The sequence below is a fragment of the Chiloscyllium punctatum genome, chromosome 26 (assembly GCF_047496795.1).
Source record: "Chiloscyllium punctatum isolate Juve2018m chromosome 26, sChiPun1.3, whole genome shotgun sequence".
Taxonomy (NCBI): domain Eukaryota; kingdom Metazoa; phylum Chordata; class Chondrichthyes; order Orectolobiformes; family Hemiscylliidae; genus Chiloscyllium; species Chiloscyllium punctatum.
In genome coordinates, this window is record NC_092764.1 from 49,224,185 (window position 1) to 49,240,405 (window position 16,221).

Here is a 16,221-nt window from a genome sequence, read left to right on the forward strand (position 1 = left end):
TCAAGACTTGAATATGATGGAAATTTCAGCATGCAATTTCAACAGCAGTTTAGTTTGGAGCAAGAAGTTTCAGCTTTTATTTAGATAGTCAGAAAAATTGTCATTTTAATACTTTGTGCAGACTTAACTGCAGTGAGAAAGGCTAATTTTACAAGGGGGTGAATTTTAAAAGCCAGATATTTTAAAAAGGTGCTGCAAAGAGAGAGTTAATATTTGATGATTTAGAACCAAAATGATTCCACTGTATTGCTGTCGCAAAGATTGCTTCCATCTGCTGTGACAGAATACCAAACATGTTTTCTGTATATAATACCAGTTATATTAAATCCATAATGCTAATTAGGTTTATATAGAAACGTCCAAACATCTACTGATAAACAAGTTGTTTTATGCAACTTGGAACAATCATACAAAAATTTTGAGCTATAACTGCCAAAATTATAAAAAGACCTACAACTGCTTATTATTTCCCAGTGGTTAAAAAACGAGGGCCCAGAAACAGAATAGAAGAACAGAAAACACATGGTCTATCTCTGTTTCTCTTTGGCAGTGAAATGACTTTTCCTTTTACAATATGAGCTCTATTTTGTTGATCTAAAACATATTAATCTTCTCCTGTAATATATTTTGGCATTTCACACAAATGCAGAAAGTAATTTTAAATCAGACTCATAATGCTCAACTTTTTTAAAGGAATGTCTTGTTTCACTGTAAATTAAACTAATGCTAACAAGTCTTTGTTAACGCCATCTGCATATCATTTATTAAAAAAATGCATTTTACCAAAAATAAATCTTCATTTTCAGATGTGTAGTAAGTTTTCCATTTTAGAGTTTGACACTAGTTATCAGATTGATAAAGTATAATGAAAGTGTCACATGCCATATAAACTCAAAGATACGTATTTTTAATGGTCCTTTGTTGCGTAAAGAAAACATAAAATGCAACCTAGTAACTTTCTTGAGTACAACATGAATTACATGAAGTAGATGTATGGACAAATCAGAACATGCATTTTTAAAAGAGGCCTATTGCTTGCTTGAAGAATAGTTATAAAGTTTCTTTAAAATTCTGCTGAAAAACTGTTATGGAATTTATTTAATAATTAACATTGTAAATTAGTACTTGTGGTTGAAACAAAGAAGAGCAGCATAACTTCAATTCCCATAACCACTTATTCCTCCTCCTATTCCACTATAACATTGAACATAATTTCCAAAAGGAAAGAAGTACGTTCAAATCAGTATGACCGGTGCCATCATGTAAAATCACGTCTCCATATTTCCATAGCCAAAAATCTTGTAACCACTTCAATAAATTCTTGCTAATATTAGCAAAAAAAACTAAAAGCTGTAGCATACGTGGGATTGTTGAGTTTAATTCATAACAGTACTACACCCAATAATGGCTTAGGCTGCAACTAAGATGTAATATTTGTACAATGCAATTAGTATGGCCTGCACACAAATTTTGAGAGTATTACTTTAATTCAATAAAATTTGTAGACTTATCATAAACAAATAAGATAATCTGTTAGTTGTGCAATTTACTTACCAACCAAAAATGCGGTGCCAAAAATTCTGCCATTCTTTTCGAGGATTTCATGCATTCTCAACTGGCATGTTGCAATTGTTTCATAGTCTGTGCCATATGCAAGTTGTACCTCTAGTTTTACTGTGTTTTCCTGTAAATACTGGAGGAAGACATCGTCCACTCGGACAACGTACTGAGATGTGAAGTCAAATACTGGCTGTAGTCCATGTATTACAGGGGTGGACTGGAGTTCATAGTCATAGAAAGCATAGGTACAGAAAATAGCAGGTTCTTGCTCTCCAAAAGCCTTAATAGCTTCAGAAGAGAAGATCACTTTGCTGATATGGATCTCAAATAAATTTTCTCCACGCTCTAAATGGACAGTTTCATCAATTTCATCAACTTCATCATCGGTTGTTATTTCTGTTTTGAATTTGAATTGTTTGGTGCCATAGGCTATGTCTTTGAGTTGGGCTGAAATAGATGAAAACAGATGCGATTTTTCCATATTTTCACTAAAGCAATAGAGGACAAGATTTTCTCTATGTGGAAAACAGATGGTCCAGAATATAAACATCATTGTTATCAGTTTTTTTTAACAAGTTCTTCAGTACGGAAGATTGAAAATAGCCCTGCAAATTCCTAGAATATGAGCTACTCAGCATGCAGGGATTACAGCTTGACATTTATTTTGGGATAAATCAAATGAAACACTGCATACCAAAGGTCTTTTTAACACACATAAGGACATCTTAATTAAAACTTCCAACAGGAAATTACTATGATGCTGGTCTGCTGCTGATACTGCTTTTAAAAGGTAGTTAACCCATAGTATACTCAAAATGGTGTGGGTATCAAAATAGACAAAAAAGGATTTCATCACCAAACTCTTTCAAGACATTCAAAAAACAATGTTCAATAAATATATTAAAAGTATAGTACTTAAATGCAACCTGGTGTCACAGAGCTGTAAGATTCTTTTTCCACATTGGGGAAGGTACTCTTGTTTTGTTATTGCTAGCAAAATTGTAAGTAGGTTTTTTTATACATGCCTTTATTGCTTTATAACACAAATTATGCTGAGGAAATCTTCCTTCACAGTGAATTCCAAAATTTGACTGGTCTGAGAAAAGATAGATGCAGTGAAGAAACAAAATATCATTTTCTTGTAAACAAGAGTAGTTATTGGGTGTTCACATTATATATTAATGATCTGGATGAAGGGAGTGGGGGCATTCTAGCGAAGTTTGCAGATGATATGAAGTTAGGTGGACAGGCAGGTATTACTGAGGAAGTGGGGAGGCTGCAGAAAGATCTAGACAGTTTGGGAGAGTGGTCTAGGAAATGGCTGATGGAATTCAACGTGAACAAATGCGAGGTCTGCACTTTGGCAAAAAGAATAAAAGCACACACTACTTTCTGAACGGTGAGAAAATTCGTAAAGCCAAAGTATAAAGGGATCTGGGAGTGCTAGTCGAGGATTCTCTAAAGGTCAACATGAGAGTCACATGGATGATCCCTGGAATGGTAGGTCTAATATATGAGGAACGGCTGAGGATCCTGGGACTGTATTCATTGGAGTTTAGAAGATTAAGGGGAGACTTAATAGAGACGTACAAGATAATACATGGCTTAGAAAGGGTGGACGCTAAGAAATTGTTTCCGTTAGGTGAGGAGACTAGGACCCGTGGATACAGCCTTAGAATTAGAGGGGGTAAATTCAGAACAGAAATGCGGAGACATTTCTTCAGCCAGAGAGTGGTGGGCCTGTGGAATTCATTGCCGCAGAGTGCAGTGGAGGCCGGGACGCTAAATGTCTTCAAGGCAGAGATTGATAGATTCTTGTTGTCTCGAGGAATTAAGGGCTACGGGGAGAATGCGGGTAAGTGGAGTTGAAATGCCCATCAGCCATGATTGAATGGCGGAGTGGACTCGATGGGCCGAATGGCCTTACTTCCACTCCTATGTCTTATGGTCTTATGGTAACTTATGTTGGGTAACAGAGTGATTAACCTACTGTTGGGTGAAGGTTTCTTATTTATCTCACAGCGAGATAATAGCTAAAAGTTGTGGTGAATAACAAATTCATGTGTAGTAACTTAATCAACCACTGCAAAGAAAACAACTCCTGCAAGTTATTCCTACAATTACTTTGACAGTTCTTGCAGGTGGCTTTAATACTTTTGTTTAGTACTTGTTTTCATAAGCAGCAAATTTAAAGAGTAATGAATTACCAATCTAATTATTTACTCAGAAATCCAGAGTAATTATGAAAATGAAATGTCTAAATAAGGCTAATAATTATGCATAAGGTTTTAAAACTAAATAAAGGAAAATAAAATATGTTTTTTAATGCAAGGCTACGCAATTGCATTGTGCCTATTTTTCTCCATTGGTGCAGACTATTTCATCCCCATTTGCTCCATTCTTCTTGCCCTTGGTGATATTTTCTGGTCTGCGCTCTGACAATTCAGTTAAAGTTTAGAAATAAAAGAATAGGAAGTCCTGCAGAGTGTGTTACAACCAATTTTCAGAGTGCTGCAACTATTTACATTTATATTGTGATTTGATGGCTTATATTATTTGAAAGTAAATTTTATAATTTGCGCAAGAGCATTCAATATATTCAACAGCAGATAGTCTGCAGTGAAAGTGTACAAATAACTGTAAGTGCACACTTAACTTTGATGTACATGACACAGAATATCTGACTCTTAGCTATTGCCTAGAGAGAGACACTTGTTCCCATTTCTACATGGATCCCACAACTGCTGCAGAGAAGAGACTCTGGCTTTTGGATCCTGAATTATTCAGATTTTGTTTATAAGCAGTGTTTTTGCTTGTAAATGGAGTTTATTTACCGTGATATTTATTTTAATTGACAGGGAGAGATTTTCGGGGCTCCTGTATGGGAAAAGTGGGATGATAGCTGGCTGAACACATGTTCACAACTTTGCACTTGGCAAATACCCCTGGCTGGGAGGCCAGGTACCGAGGTTGGTTATGTGGTAAACCCTATGAAAGCTGCATTAATTATACTATCAAGATACATATGTGAAAGTCATTGATTAATTACCAAGGCCATTTATAAAGAGGGCAGACAGAAGGACATTGGTGGGGGTCTCTTGTGGCACAGTGGTATAGTCCCTACCCATGGATGAGGAGGCCAGGGTTCAAGTCCCATTTGCTCCAGTGGCGTGTAATTTCATCTCTGAACAGGTTGATTCCAAAAATAGGTGAAATAGGTTTTTAAAAAATTGAGAAGGACAATGGTATTGCCTCTATCTCTGAGCCAGGAGGACAGGGCAGAAGTCGCACCTGCTCAGTCATACATCATAACATCTCTGAACAGATCATTAGAAAATAACTACAAACGAAAGTCTGCAAGTGACTGTTTGTAGTGAATCATTTCAAGTTTTTTTTATAGGGTTGTTGTGGTGCAGTGGTAATGTCCCTACCTCTGAGGAGATCCTAGTTCAGGTCTCAGCTGCTCTAGAGTGCATAATAATGTTTTTGAAAAGGCTATTGAGAAAATACCTACATTCTGTAAATAAACCAATAATCAATAAAAGGATTTAAACCTGGTTTCATATCACAGACCTGGCTTGGGAGCATCAAGCTTTTTATTGATGTGAATCACAGTCTAATGGCATGCATACGACCCTGATTCCCATTTTCGGGCTCAAGCAGCCAAAGCATGTACTATGCAGTTTCAGTGGATGGTCTAACTCAAAAGGATTATCGCTTATTTATTTTCTATATGGGCAGAAGAAGCAGAAGTGCTATTCTAGGCTGCACATAATCAACCATGGATGTTGCTTCACTGGACCTCCCCACTTTTGTGAAGGACACCTTTCCTCCATTCAGGCTGTCCACTGTTCCAGCAGCCTGGTAGAGAAGGGGCTGTCCCAATATGATTGTTTTCAATCAGGAGCCTGATGGTCATTTATTAATCACAACTGGTCCTCTGAAAATTGCAGAATCAAAGTAACTGTTCCATACTTTCTCACATTTTTTTCTTCAGCAATATACAGAACTCAATGATATACTTTACAGAAACTGCGTTGATTATCGATTGAAATGTGCCAAACACGACACAATGATTTATTTGAAATGAACTAACGATACTAGCACAGAATCTGTACAGTTTTACAGTTCATCCAGGGGGCAGGGAACATAGCTGTACTTTACCTAAACAAAATGGTTATATTTAGAATCAAACATAATTTTATACACAAGGCTGCTTTCAAAAAGTTGTTTGTTCATACCTTCAAGTTTTCTGATTCGATCGGCCCTAATGTCAAGCAGCTGTGCATATTGTTCCAGTTTAATCTCATATTCTCGGTTATTATCTTCCATCTTCCGTGTCACAGTATCAACTTCAGTCTAAAATTGAAACAATAGGCCAATATGTAAAATACTACATACTCTCTTCACGTATTCGTGAAATGTATGGTCAAGATATTACTCAAATAAAAATTATGCTTAAAGATACCACTTTGCAGCAGCCTTTGGCACAATTCTAGTTCCAAACATTCACAAGAGACATACGGAGCATAAAATTTGAACAGAGTTAACTTTCATTGTGATTATCCATGTATTTACATTTCTTTGATTTTTGAGAGCATTTAATTCAAAATCATTGTCAACAGTATTGTCATGATTGTACAGCATAGGTTTTCAGTTTTGAGCAGGTTAGCGTGAGTGGGGAAATCTCCTGGCACACTGTACTTGCTTCAGGAGAAACTACCCCAGGACGCAGCTGTTTGTTGAAGAGGTGAGGGCACGGGTACAAGTACAAGATGGAATTGGGCTTCTTCATCCCGGGTGCACATCACAGGCAACCAAAAGGTCTGTCAGGTGCTGAGCCAAGCTGTTTAAATGGTGTGCCCCAGTTCCTTGTAAATTTGTCACAGTTGTTTGTTTATTTGTTAGGCCATCCAGCCATACCCCAACTATGCCAATCCATTCCACATACCAACATATGCCACCCAATGGCCCTCATACTTTAAAAGCCAACTCATAGTCCCCATCACCTCCCCATGGGCATTCATCTCCTCTTATGCTAACTCATGCCCTCCATATATCCCAAATGGACAGATATACCCACTATGTCAACTCATTCCCACAGGCTCTGATACCCTCAAGACAATTAATTCCAATACATGCCAATCCACCTACTATCTTGTTTTCCTCTTATTCTTGCCAATCCAATTAGATCCATACTGGCACAACTCAAAACTCAAAGGCCAAGTTGAGATGAAATAAAGTTCTAAATATCTAAATATCTATTACAGCCTTCACTATATTTAAAAAAAAAACTTGCATTCATGAATGCTGATTCAAAAATTCTAAATCCCCTCAAATACTTAATGGCTTATTAAAACAACAAATTTCTATTTATAACTCCACATCAAAAACAGCAAGTTCTTTAAAAATCTTGTTTAGCTGTCAATCAAACTGAATTTAAGACCCCACTCCCAAGAATGACAGGTTGTTAAAAGCAGCCAAGCGAAATAATGACATAATGATAACCCTTTAAGCTAATGTCAACAAACCACTATTGTAATTGCTGGACCAGGTATTTTTCAATCTCTTACACAAGTGGAGTGATTATTTTGTTTTTAAATGGTTGGGGATTTAAGGGTCTTCAGAGCTTGACTGTCTTGAAGATCTTTTCAACCCTTCAACATCACTTACATCTATTCTAAATATTTATAACTCGCACACTGCATGTTAAAAGCCTTGTTACAATGAAAATAGAGTCTATTTAAACTCAAAACCACATTCAAATGGCCCTTTTGGGTTTTGAATTCCTGTATGTATCATTCCTGCCTTGCCCCTTTTTATGTACTAGTGAAAATGGGGCCTGTCAGAAATGGGGGGTGGGATTTTAGATTAGATTCCCTTCAGACTCTTTGCCCCAACAAGTCAACACCAACCCTCCAAAGAGTAACTCAGATCCATTTCCCGACCCTATATTTACCCCTGACTAATGCACCTAACACTATGGGCAATTTAGCATGGCCAATTCACCTGACCTGCACATCTTTGGATTGTAGGAGGAAACCAGAGTCCCCAATGGAAATTCACACAGTCACGGGGAGAATGTGCAAATTCCACACAGTCACCTGAGGTGGGAATTGAACCAAGGTCCTTGGCGCTGTAAGGCAGCAGTGCTAACCACTGAGCCACCATGCTGAAAACAAGAAGTTTGGACTCTTTGATCGCCATTTTGGCAGGTCCAGTGTATCACCTCAATGTTGCAAAAATTCAGACATAAACCTTTCAATCAATCTCAACTACAGCTGCAAGTGAATTTGATATTTTTTCCCCATAATAAAATTTATAAATTATGTTATTAAGCCAAATCACTGCCAAGTAATTCAGTTAATTGCTGAGATAATGCTAGCTCTGACATAAAAAATAGAATCAATTATTTAGAATCATAACAGTTTGGAAGGAGACCATTTGGCCCATCAATTCCATACAATCCTTCGAACAACCCCCCATCCATATCCATCTCCTCTGGACCAATATCCCTGCATTTCACATGGCTAAATCTACCTAGTCTGCACATCTCTGGACATAATGGGCAATTTAAAAGATACAAAACATCACAACATATGATAAATTTGAGCAACAGTTAAATTGATTGCCTTATTTAATTTGAAATGTATTTTTTATTCCTTTAGAGTGTACATCTTCCTCTTCATTAGAATTATTACATAAAGGACTGAATCCCTGAGTTTCAGTATTCCTATGAACAAACATCATTCATATTCAGCAAGAACCCCATTAAATTAGCTGTTTTCATGATGATGCGTGGATTCAGTTATCTTATCTCTTAGATACACCATATTTAATATTGTGCATCACTGATGGGATTCTGTAGAGAGAAAATTGAACCCAAAAATAAATTACATTTTATCATAAGAATAGTTACAACTGAAGATGGTTTTCATTCCCCTTCACATGGTTTATAGATCAGGTTGACTGCAGAAAGTCAAAAGAGATGATTAATATGCCTAGTTTCTAATATCCACACCTATATAATCTGTCCAAGATCTCTTAAGAAAAATAAACCCAAATTCATCACAAACAATTTTCATATAATTTAAGTATTATATTTTTTGCTATATAGCAATTTTATATGGTATCCAGTGTAATAACAAAAAAGTGGGTTTTCATTATTAAAGCAACAGCTGCAACTTGTAATTTACTGTTGCATTCAATTCTCATTTCACCAGGAAAAATTATCATTCTTTCTCTTAATTGCTTTCTTAAAAATGTTCTGGTTCAGAACACAAGTTATAGCTGCACTATAAATTACACAAAAACTATCACCTGAATATGTCCATTTTGTAGCTATTAGCAATAGACAGATCTATTTTCCATTCATCTGTAAATGTAGAAAATCAGCAGCATTTTTAAGGCATTTTAATATATTCTGAATTACCACTTTTAAATGGTAATTGCTTCCACATTCACCACAATATGTGGCAGTTACACTTCTCAAGCTCTTCTCCTACCCACAATTTATTATATCAGCCACTGAGAAAATATAGACTGCGCTGATGGAAAATTGATTTGTTTTGTAACTAACCTCAGGCATTTGTTCTTTGTTTCCCCAATTCGTCATTGAGAGGTGTAAAACAGAATTTTCTTTACTTTCTGTCAAAACTTATTATAATGTTTGAGTGAAATGACATGAAAAATATTCTATTCTAACTAAAAAAAGAAACAAATCCACATTGAAGCTCTGTGAATCATGTGATGCTTGTATTCTGCATTTACGTAATTCAGCATTTGCAAAATGTCCAATTTAAAGAAATAGAGTTCAATCTGGAGAAATGCGAGGTATTGCATTTTGGTACAACAAATAAGGGTAGATCTTATACAATTAATGGTAGACCCTTGGGTAGTCTAGAAGAACAGAGACCTCAGAATGCAGGTACATAATGTTTGAAGTTTGTGTAACGTACAGACAGGATGGTTAAAAAGGCATTTGGCACGGTTGCGTTTGTTGCTCAGTCCTTTGAGTATGGGAATTAGGGAGCCATTTTGGGGTTATACAGGACATTGGCGACGCCTCTTCTGGAATACTGTGTCCAGTTCTGGCTGCCCAGTTATAGGAAGGATATTATCAAGTTGGAGAGGTATCTCAGAAGAGACTTACCAGGATGTTCCCGGGTATGGAATATTTGATTTATAAAGAAAGACTAGATAGGCTGGGATTTTTTTCACTGGAGCATAGGAGATTGAGAGGCGATCTGATAGAATTTTATAAAATAATGACTCAGATAGATGGAGTTAATGGTAGTTGTCTTTCCCCTTGGATGGGGGAATTTCAAGACTAGGGGGCATATTTTTAAGGTGAGAGGATAGAGATTTATAAAAGACATAAGAGGCAAATTCTTTTACACAGAGGGTGGCTTGCATGCGGAATGTACTTCCTGAAAAAGTGATGGATGTGGGTACAATTTCAACATTTAAAAGACATTTGGATAGGTAAGGTCTGGAGGGATATGGGCCAGGAGCAGGCAGATAGGACTAGTTTAGTTTGGAATTATGTTCAGCATGGACTGGTTGGACCAAAGGGTCTGTTTCCATGTTATGTGACTGTATGACTCTAAATCCAAAAACACAGTGTAACTCATGTGGATCCTAATAGTAGGCCCCATCTTGGCAACTAAAGGACAGAAAAGCTCAGAAGTGATCAGTTTTGGTGGATTGTTGGAAAGATGAGAAACAACGTTGACCTTCTGGCAATCAGGCAATTTTCTGCTAGAATTAGGAACCAGGAGGAGGATGTCCCAGCCATCACACCTGCTGTTGGGGAACATCTCCTGGACTCTGAGGGAAGACTGCCCACAGGAAGGGTTGTGCTGTTTGTCAGGGAAATGACAGCAATGAGGAGTGGTGGGTTTGCAGGGACAGGAGGGGCAAGGAGTTTAGAAGTAAGGGAATGTAGTGATTGTGATGAGCTTAGCCAGGCAGATCTTGTAGAAGGAGTTCCCTGATGGCAGCTGTTAATCTGGTCCAATCAGGGAGCCATGGCTGACAGATAAGGAATGTCAGACACCCTGTTCACTCTGAGTGCTGGTTTTGAGGGAGCTGGATCAGCAGCAAGGACTTTCCTCATGTAAATAAAGGGTGACTTGGTGACAGGATACAGGCCTCTATGGAGTTATTTCAGGGCAGGAAGCTGACTTAGTGTCCAGTCCCTCAATCATGCCCAGAATGAGAAAATCCACCCCTTTCCTTCAAGCCCCTCACTCTTACCCTACCACAAAGTGATAGTCTGCTTATATTGGATAACTAATTAGCTAGGCTCCCTAAATCTCTTCTCTGCTTGGAACTGAAAAAAATTGTAGCCCAGGCAGGAAGAAGCTCTTGAGTGGTCATTAATTGACCACTCAATGGCCTTAACTGGCAGGGAAGCATGAAGGTGGGGGCCTGGATCAATCTGTCCAACACTTAGTTATGGTAATGGCAGAAATGTGATAGGGTTCTGTTCCTCCATTGCTTAACTGCCCACCTCCAGGCCTGGAAGAGACCACCCAACATTTTAGATTGAGATGAATTTTCATCAGAATTGAAGAAAGAAAGAAATGTCGGAAATGCAAGAATTTTTAAGATAGTGGATGAGGGTAGGGGCATGAATAACAAAAGGGAATGTCTATCATAGGGAGGAGGGCTGGAGAACTTAAATAACTGAAGATTTAACGATGCAATAAAAAAGTGTTTCAAGATGAGGCATGAACCATCTGAATGCAACATAAAGGGATGAAGGAAGAAACAGGTCAAAACCAACCCACCAAAACTAAATGATGATACATACAAAATGGTGGAGGTAGAAGTTATAATCTTAGGTTTCTGAACTTCAAAGTGTAGGGCAAAAACTCAAAAGATTAAGTGTTGTTCCTTAAGCTTATGTTGACCTTCACTGGAACACTGTAGCAGGTCAAGAAGAGAAAGGCCAACATGGAAGCAAGGTGGAGAATTAAAATGTAAAATGATTCAAAGCTCGGGGTCATGCTTATGGATGGAATGGGAGGCTTGGGGTTTTCCTAAGTGATCACCAAGTCGCATTTGGTTTCTTCAACACAGAGACATAAAGGAAGGTGTGCCAAAGAAATTAGGAGTTCATGTTGTCTGTCATGCTAAAACAGTATTCACAATTTCTGTGGACAGCACCAGACTTAGCCATGTTCGACTGTACTAACTCATCATCACAGGGTCCGGAATGGCAGAGGAGCAGATTAAGAGTTGAAGCAACCCAGATAACATGCATTTCCTAGTTAAACACAAGAGGATATATTACAGGTTTTGACTTAATTACTAGTAAGAGCCAACCCAAGAATGATCTAGCATGTTATTTCAACAGGCTTGCACAAAGCTCAAGCACATCAATATTGCAGGAATATCTCCTACAGCATAACAGTTAGAAGAGCTAACTAGCCTCAAAGATTATAAACTAATAGCTATGAAGTGACCTTATGTATTGCTCACTCCTGGTCAACAACTATCTAGCCATCGCTAAGACCACATTATGTGCAACTATGAATGTGTCAACTGTAATGTAGAAGCAATTGTGCAATGGGTTTTCTGAGAGACTAAAATGTCTTGTTTTTGATGCATGGATCATAGTAAATTCTATTTTAGATTAGATTAGATTACTTACAGTGTGGAAACAGGCCCTTCGGCCCAATAAGATCACACCGACCCTCCGAAGAGCAACCCACCCAGACCCATTATAGCTAACACTACGGGCAATTTAGCATGGCCAATTCACCTAACCTGCACATTTTTGGAATGTGGGAGGAAACCAGAGCACCTGGAGGAAACCCACGCAGACACGGGGAGAAGGTGCAAACCCCACACAGACAGTTGCCTGAGGCGGGAATTGAACCCGAGTCTCTGGCGCTGTGAGGCAGCAGTGCTAACCACTGTGCCACCGTACTGCCCAAAACAAGCAAACCCCAGAAATGGCAGCAGTGAGATTTATCGGAATGTAACTCAAACCTACTTTTCTCAACTATCTAAACAAGGCAAAAGAAACTGAATCATTGTCTCCAGAGACATTCTTGCTGTCTCATGTTATCATCCCTGGCATCAAAATTCTTGTCAATATAAGAACACCAAGAGTAGGATGGAATTTGTTATGATGATACAAAATATAGACAATTGATATTTGAATTCCTCCAGGAAACATAGTACCTGAGACATTCATAGGCTGAAACTACTTTAAAAAGCAACAAAACGCAGACTTCAAAATGGTCAATGGAACCTCCTTATGATGCAGGTTGGTAAAGTCATAAAATCAATGTGTATTATGCCAAAGACAGTCAGAGTTGAAATGAACAATTTACCTAAGAGCACTGAAACAAATCAGCTCATGCATCACCCACTTGCCAACCAGAGATGTGGAAGGGTCCTCACCCCCTATTTGATTATCATCATTATGTGAACTTTCATACGTTGGAGATGAAGCATCACATACTGTACAATTATCAAGCTTGAAAAGCATAACTTCAGCAGATGGAAACTACAAATAGGCTACTGCTTCAAGGGGTCTCTCTTTGATAGAAGAGAGGAGATGGATTTTATGATGCAGAATTGAACACTAGCAGAAAAGGCTCTAATGGAAGCACCTGGTGACAACATTTACTGAAAAGAAACATCAGGAAACCAATAACTTAAAGGATAACTGCAATATTTGCTATAGCTGATGGTTCATGAAAACAGTTATGGTCTCAAAAGCATCCTAAGGACTCTGTATATTCTTTAATCTTTTTTTTGTATTGCACACAATGTCCTTTTAACTTTGTATCTATGTGGGTGTGTATAATGACCAAGTGAATGCATTAAGGCTGCGTACTTGATGTTACATGTTTATGATTTGCTTGGGTTAGCAAGTGATAAACTTGTTTTTTTTCTCAAACTCATGAAAACCTTCTAATTTGTTCCTCATTGCTTTGGTACAGCTCTGCTGCTAACTCCATTTTTATTGGAGAAAGGTACAGTATAGTCTTGTGCTAAAAAATCTTTGTTGCAACCAACCAAGAAGATTGAAAGGTAAAGGGAGCCAGTTCATTCCTTCTCACATGGTTGTGATAAATCTTATCAAAGCAGAATGGGAAACCTCCCAAAGGTCAATTGATATCAATATCAGGAGGACTGCATCAACACCTAATGCATTCAACTTAATGAACTCAACTCAATATCCAGATTTTCTGGAATTACTAAAGCTGCTACAAAAAACAGTAAAACCTAGGGTTTTAAAAAGAAATATATTTCATATTTGACAGATGACAGTTCATGGGCATACAGTAAATGTTAATTGATTATTTCTATTTCTGGAAAAAGAGAAGTCAAAGAGAGACCAGATAAGGTGAGAGAAGTTTGGAATTTGGAAACAAGTCAATTAAATTTTCTAGTTCACAGTGAGACCAAGAGGTAGCACTGATACATCATTAATGTACCAGAAAAAGAGACAAGGGAGCAATCTCAAGTAGTACTGAAATAATGAATATTCAACAAGTCCCACCGACTTTGCCAGCTTCAGCTTCACAGTGTCCTAGGCTTAACCATCTTCAGCAGGATCAGAAATCACACAAGACAAAGTTATAATCCAACAGGATTATTTGAGATCACAAGCTTTCAGAGCACTGCTCCTTTACCAGCAACTTCTTAAATGATCTTCCTTCCATCAGAAGGTCAGAAATAGGGAGGTTCACTGATACTTGCACAATGTTCTGCACCTTTTGCAACTCCTCAGACACTAAAGCAGTCAGTCCATGTCCAAATGCAGCAAGACCAAGATAACATTCAGGCTTGGGCTGATACATAGCAAGTTCACATTCACTACATAAATTTCAGGCAATTACACCTTCAAACAGGAGAGAATCCAACCATCTCCTGAGATTCAATTGGCTCTACCATTGCTGAATCAACTGTCAACATCTACAGGATTAACACTGGACAGAAACTAAACTGGAACATCCAAATAAATACTGTAGTTACGTGAACAGGTCAGATGCTGGAAATTCTGTAATCTTCTAACTTTCAAAATCTGTCTACCATATATAAGGCAGAAGTCAGGAATATGACGGAATACTATGTAAGGTTAGGTAAGAAGAGAGTGCGAACAATCAAAAAATCAGTTCCTTTTCCCAAAAGGAAATTTCATAAATTTATGAACAAGATAAATTGCACTGGGAGAATATGCCGTCAAGTGAATCTCAGTGTAAATCACAAACAATCACTGTCCTCTTCTTTGGTCCATAAAATCACACATCCTAGAAATCCCTGTCCTTAGTTATTAACTCTTTTCTTTCTTCAGTTTCTGTGTCAACTTCCACTTTAATCTTGTCACATTAGCCATGACAACATTTCCTTTGCCACTAAACTGCTGACCACCCAACTTCAACTCATTTCCATGCTGACATTGTAATTAGTTCCATCTCTTCAGCCACTTTTCAAAATAGACATCAGAATCCCCTTCCCAACAAGCAACCTCAATCCCTCTGTCTTTCTAACCTACTTTATTCCAATCTGCTTTAATTCTTCAAATTTCTTCAGTCAATTTATAAACCACCCACCTCACCCACTACTCCCTATTTGACTATTTCTAACCAGGTTCAGCTCATTCTAACAATATTATTCCCCATAGTTCATACTATTGAAACAGTAATGTTTTTGAATATGTTTTGCATCACTGAAATATAGACAGTTACCTGATAATCTTTATTGATTTTGTACTGCATTAGTAACATATTTCTTGTCTTTTCAAGTTCTTGAACAGTCTCTGCATGTGTTGCCTGAAGCTCTCGCACAGAGTATTCCAAATCTTTCTTAATGTCATCCTCCACTTTCTCCAGGAATTCAATATGTCCATTTTTCTCGTGTTTACGAACCTACAATAAATGTAAAAAACACATGACTGGCCGATACGCACCTTCTCTTCTAGATTTTTCCTCCTCAATATAGACACAAAACTCTATGGAATGGCCAACTAATTGCAAAATGCATAATGTGCAAAAGGTTAGTACTAGATGTGTTAATTTTTATATAATTTTGGTTTTCATGCCTGAACAAAAAATATAACTTCCCCAAGTTTTGTCTAAGTATTTTTGCATCATCACTGGGTTATAATCCTGTCCTGTTCTTCAAACTCATTTAATATCATGATCAGATGATGATCATCCAATTAAATCACTTCAACTCCAATATTAATGGTAAAGTCACCATCGTCCTACTGGTCCATGGGGCTGCTCTCTCATTAGAAAGACACAACTGGTGGTGATTTAACCTGAGGGTCATTATGGTGGGACATTCATGGTGATCTCAGCTGGTATGGGAATTGAACTTGCACAGTTGGTATCACTCTGCATGACAAACCAGCTGTCCAATCAACTGAGCTAACCAATCCCCATCCAATATTAAAGGGATATTGTGAGATTTGACAGATTTCACAGTAGAATTACCATCTTTTGAAGGACAATTTAGAGAACATGACAGTGTGACGATACTATGGCTTAAAAAGGTGTATTTTGTCCCTTTTTTTGAAGAGAAGTTTTAAGACAGAGATACCGAATTGTCTCTTCAAAGCCAATAAAATAAACTGCTTGTGAGACCCTGGGATTTTCTTTTAAGTTAGAACAATCAAGGCAGCGTGATTGT

General features: G+C 37.7%; 1 protein-coding gene across 7 annotated transcripts in view; it reads right to left on the reverse strand.

Moving 5' to 3' along the window:
• rpgrip1l (RPGRIP1 like) overlaps window positions 1–16,221 on the reverse strand; it is a 232,851-nt gene that overhangs the window by 112,653 nt on the left and 103,977 nt on the right. For all 7 annotated transcript variants that reach the window (XM_072547375.1, XM_072547374.1, XM_072547372.1 and 4 more), the window contains 3 exons: window positions 15,276–15,455; window positions 5,802–5,919; window positions 1,555–2,007 (listed from right to left, as the gene is read on the reverse strand). In XM_072547375.1, coding sequence (XP_072403476.1) covers window positions 1,555–2,007; window positions 5,802–5,919; window positions 15,276–15,455 — 751 coding nt within the window. The remainder of the gene's footprint in view (window positions 1–1,554; window positions 2,008–5,801; window positions 5,920–15,275; window positions 15,456–16,221) is intronic.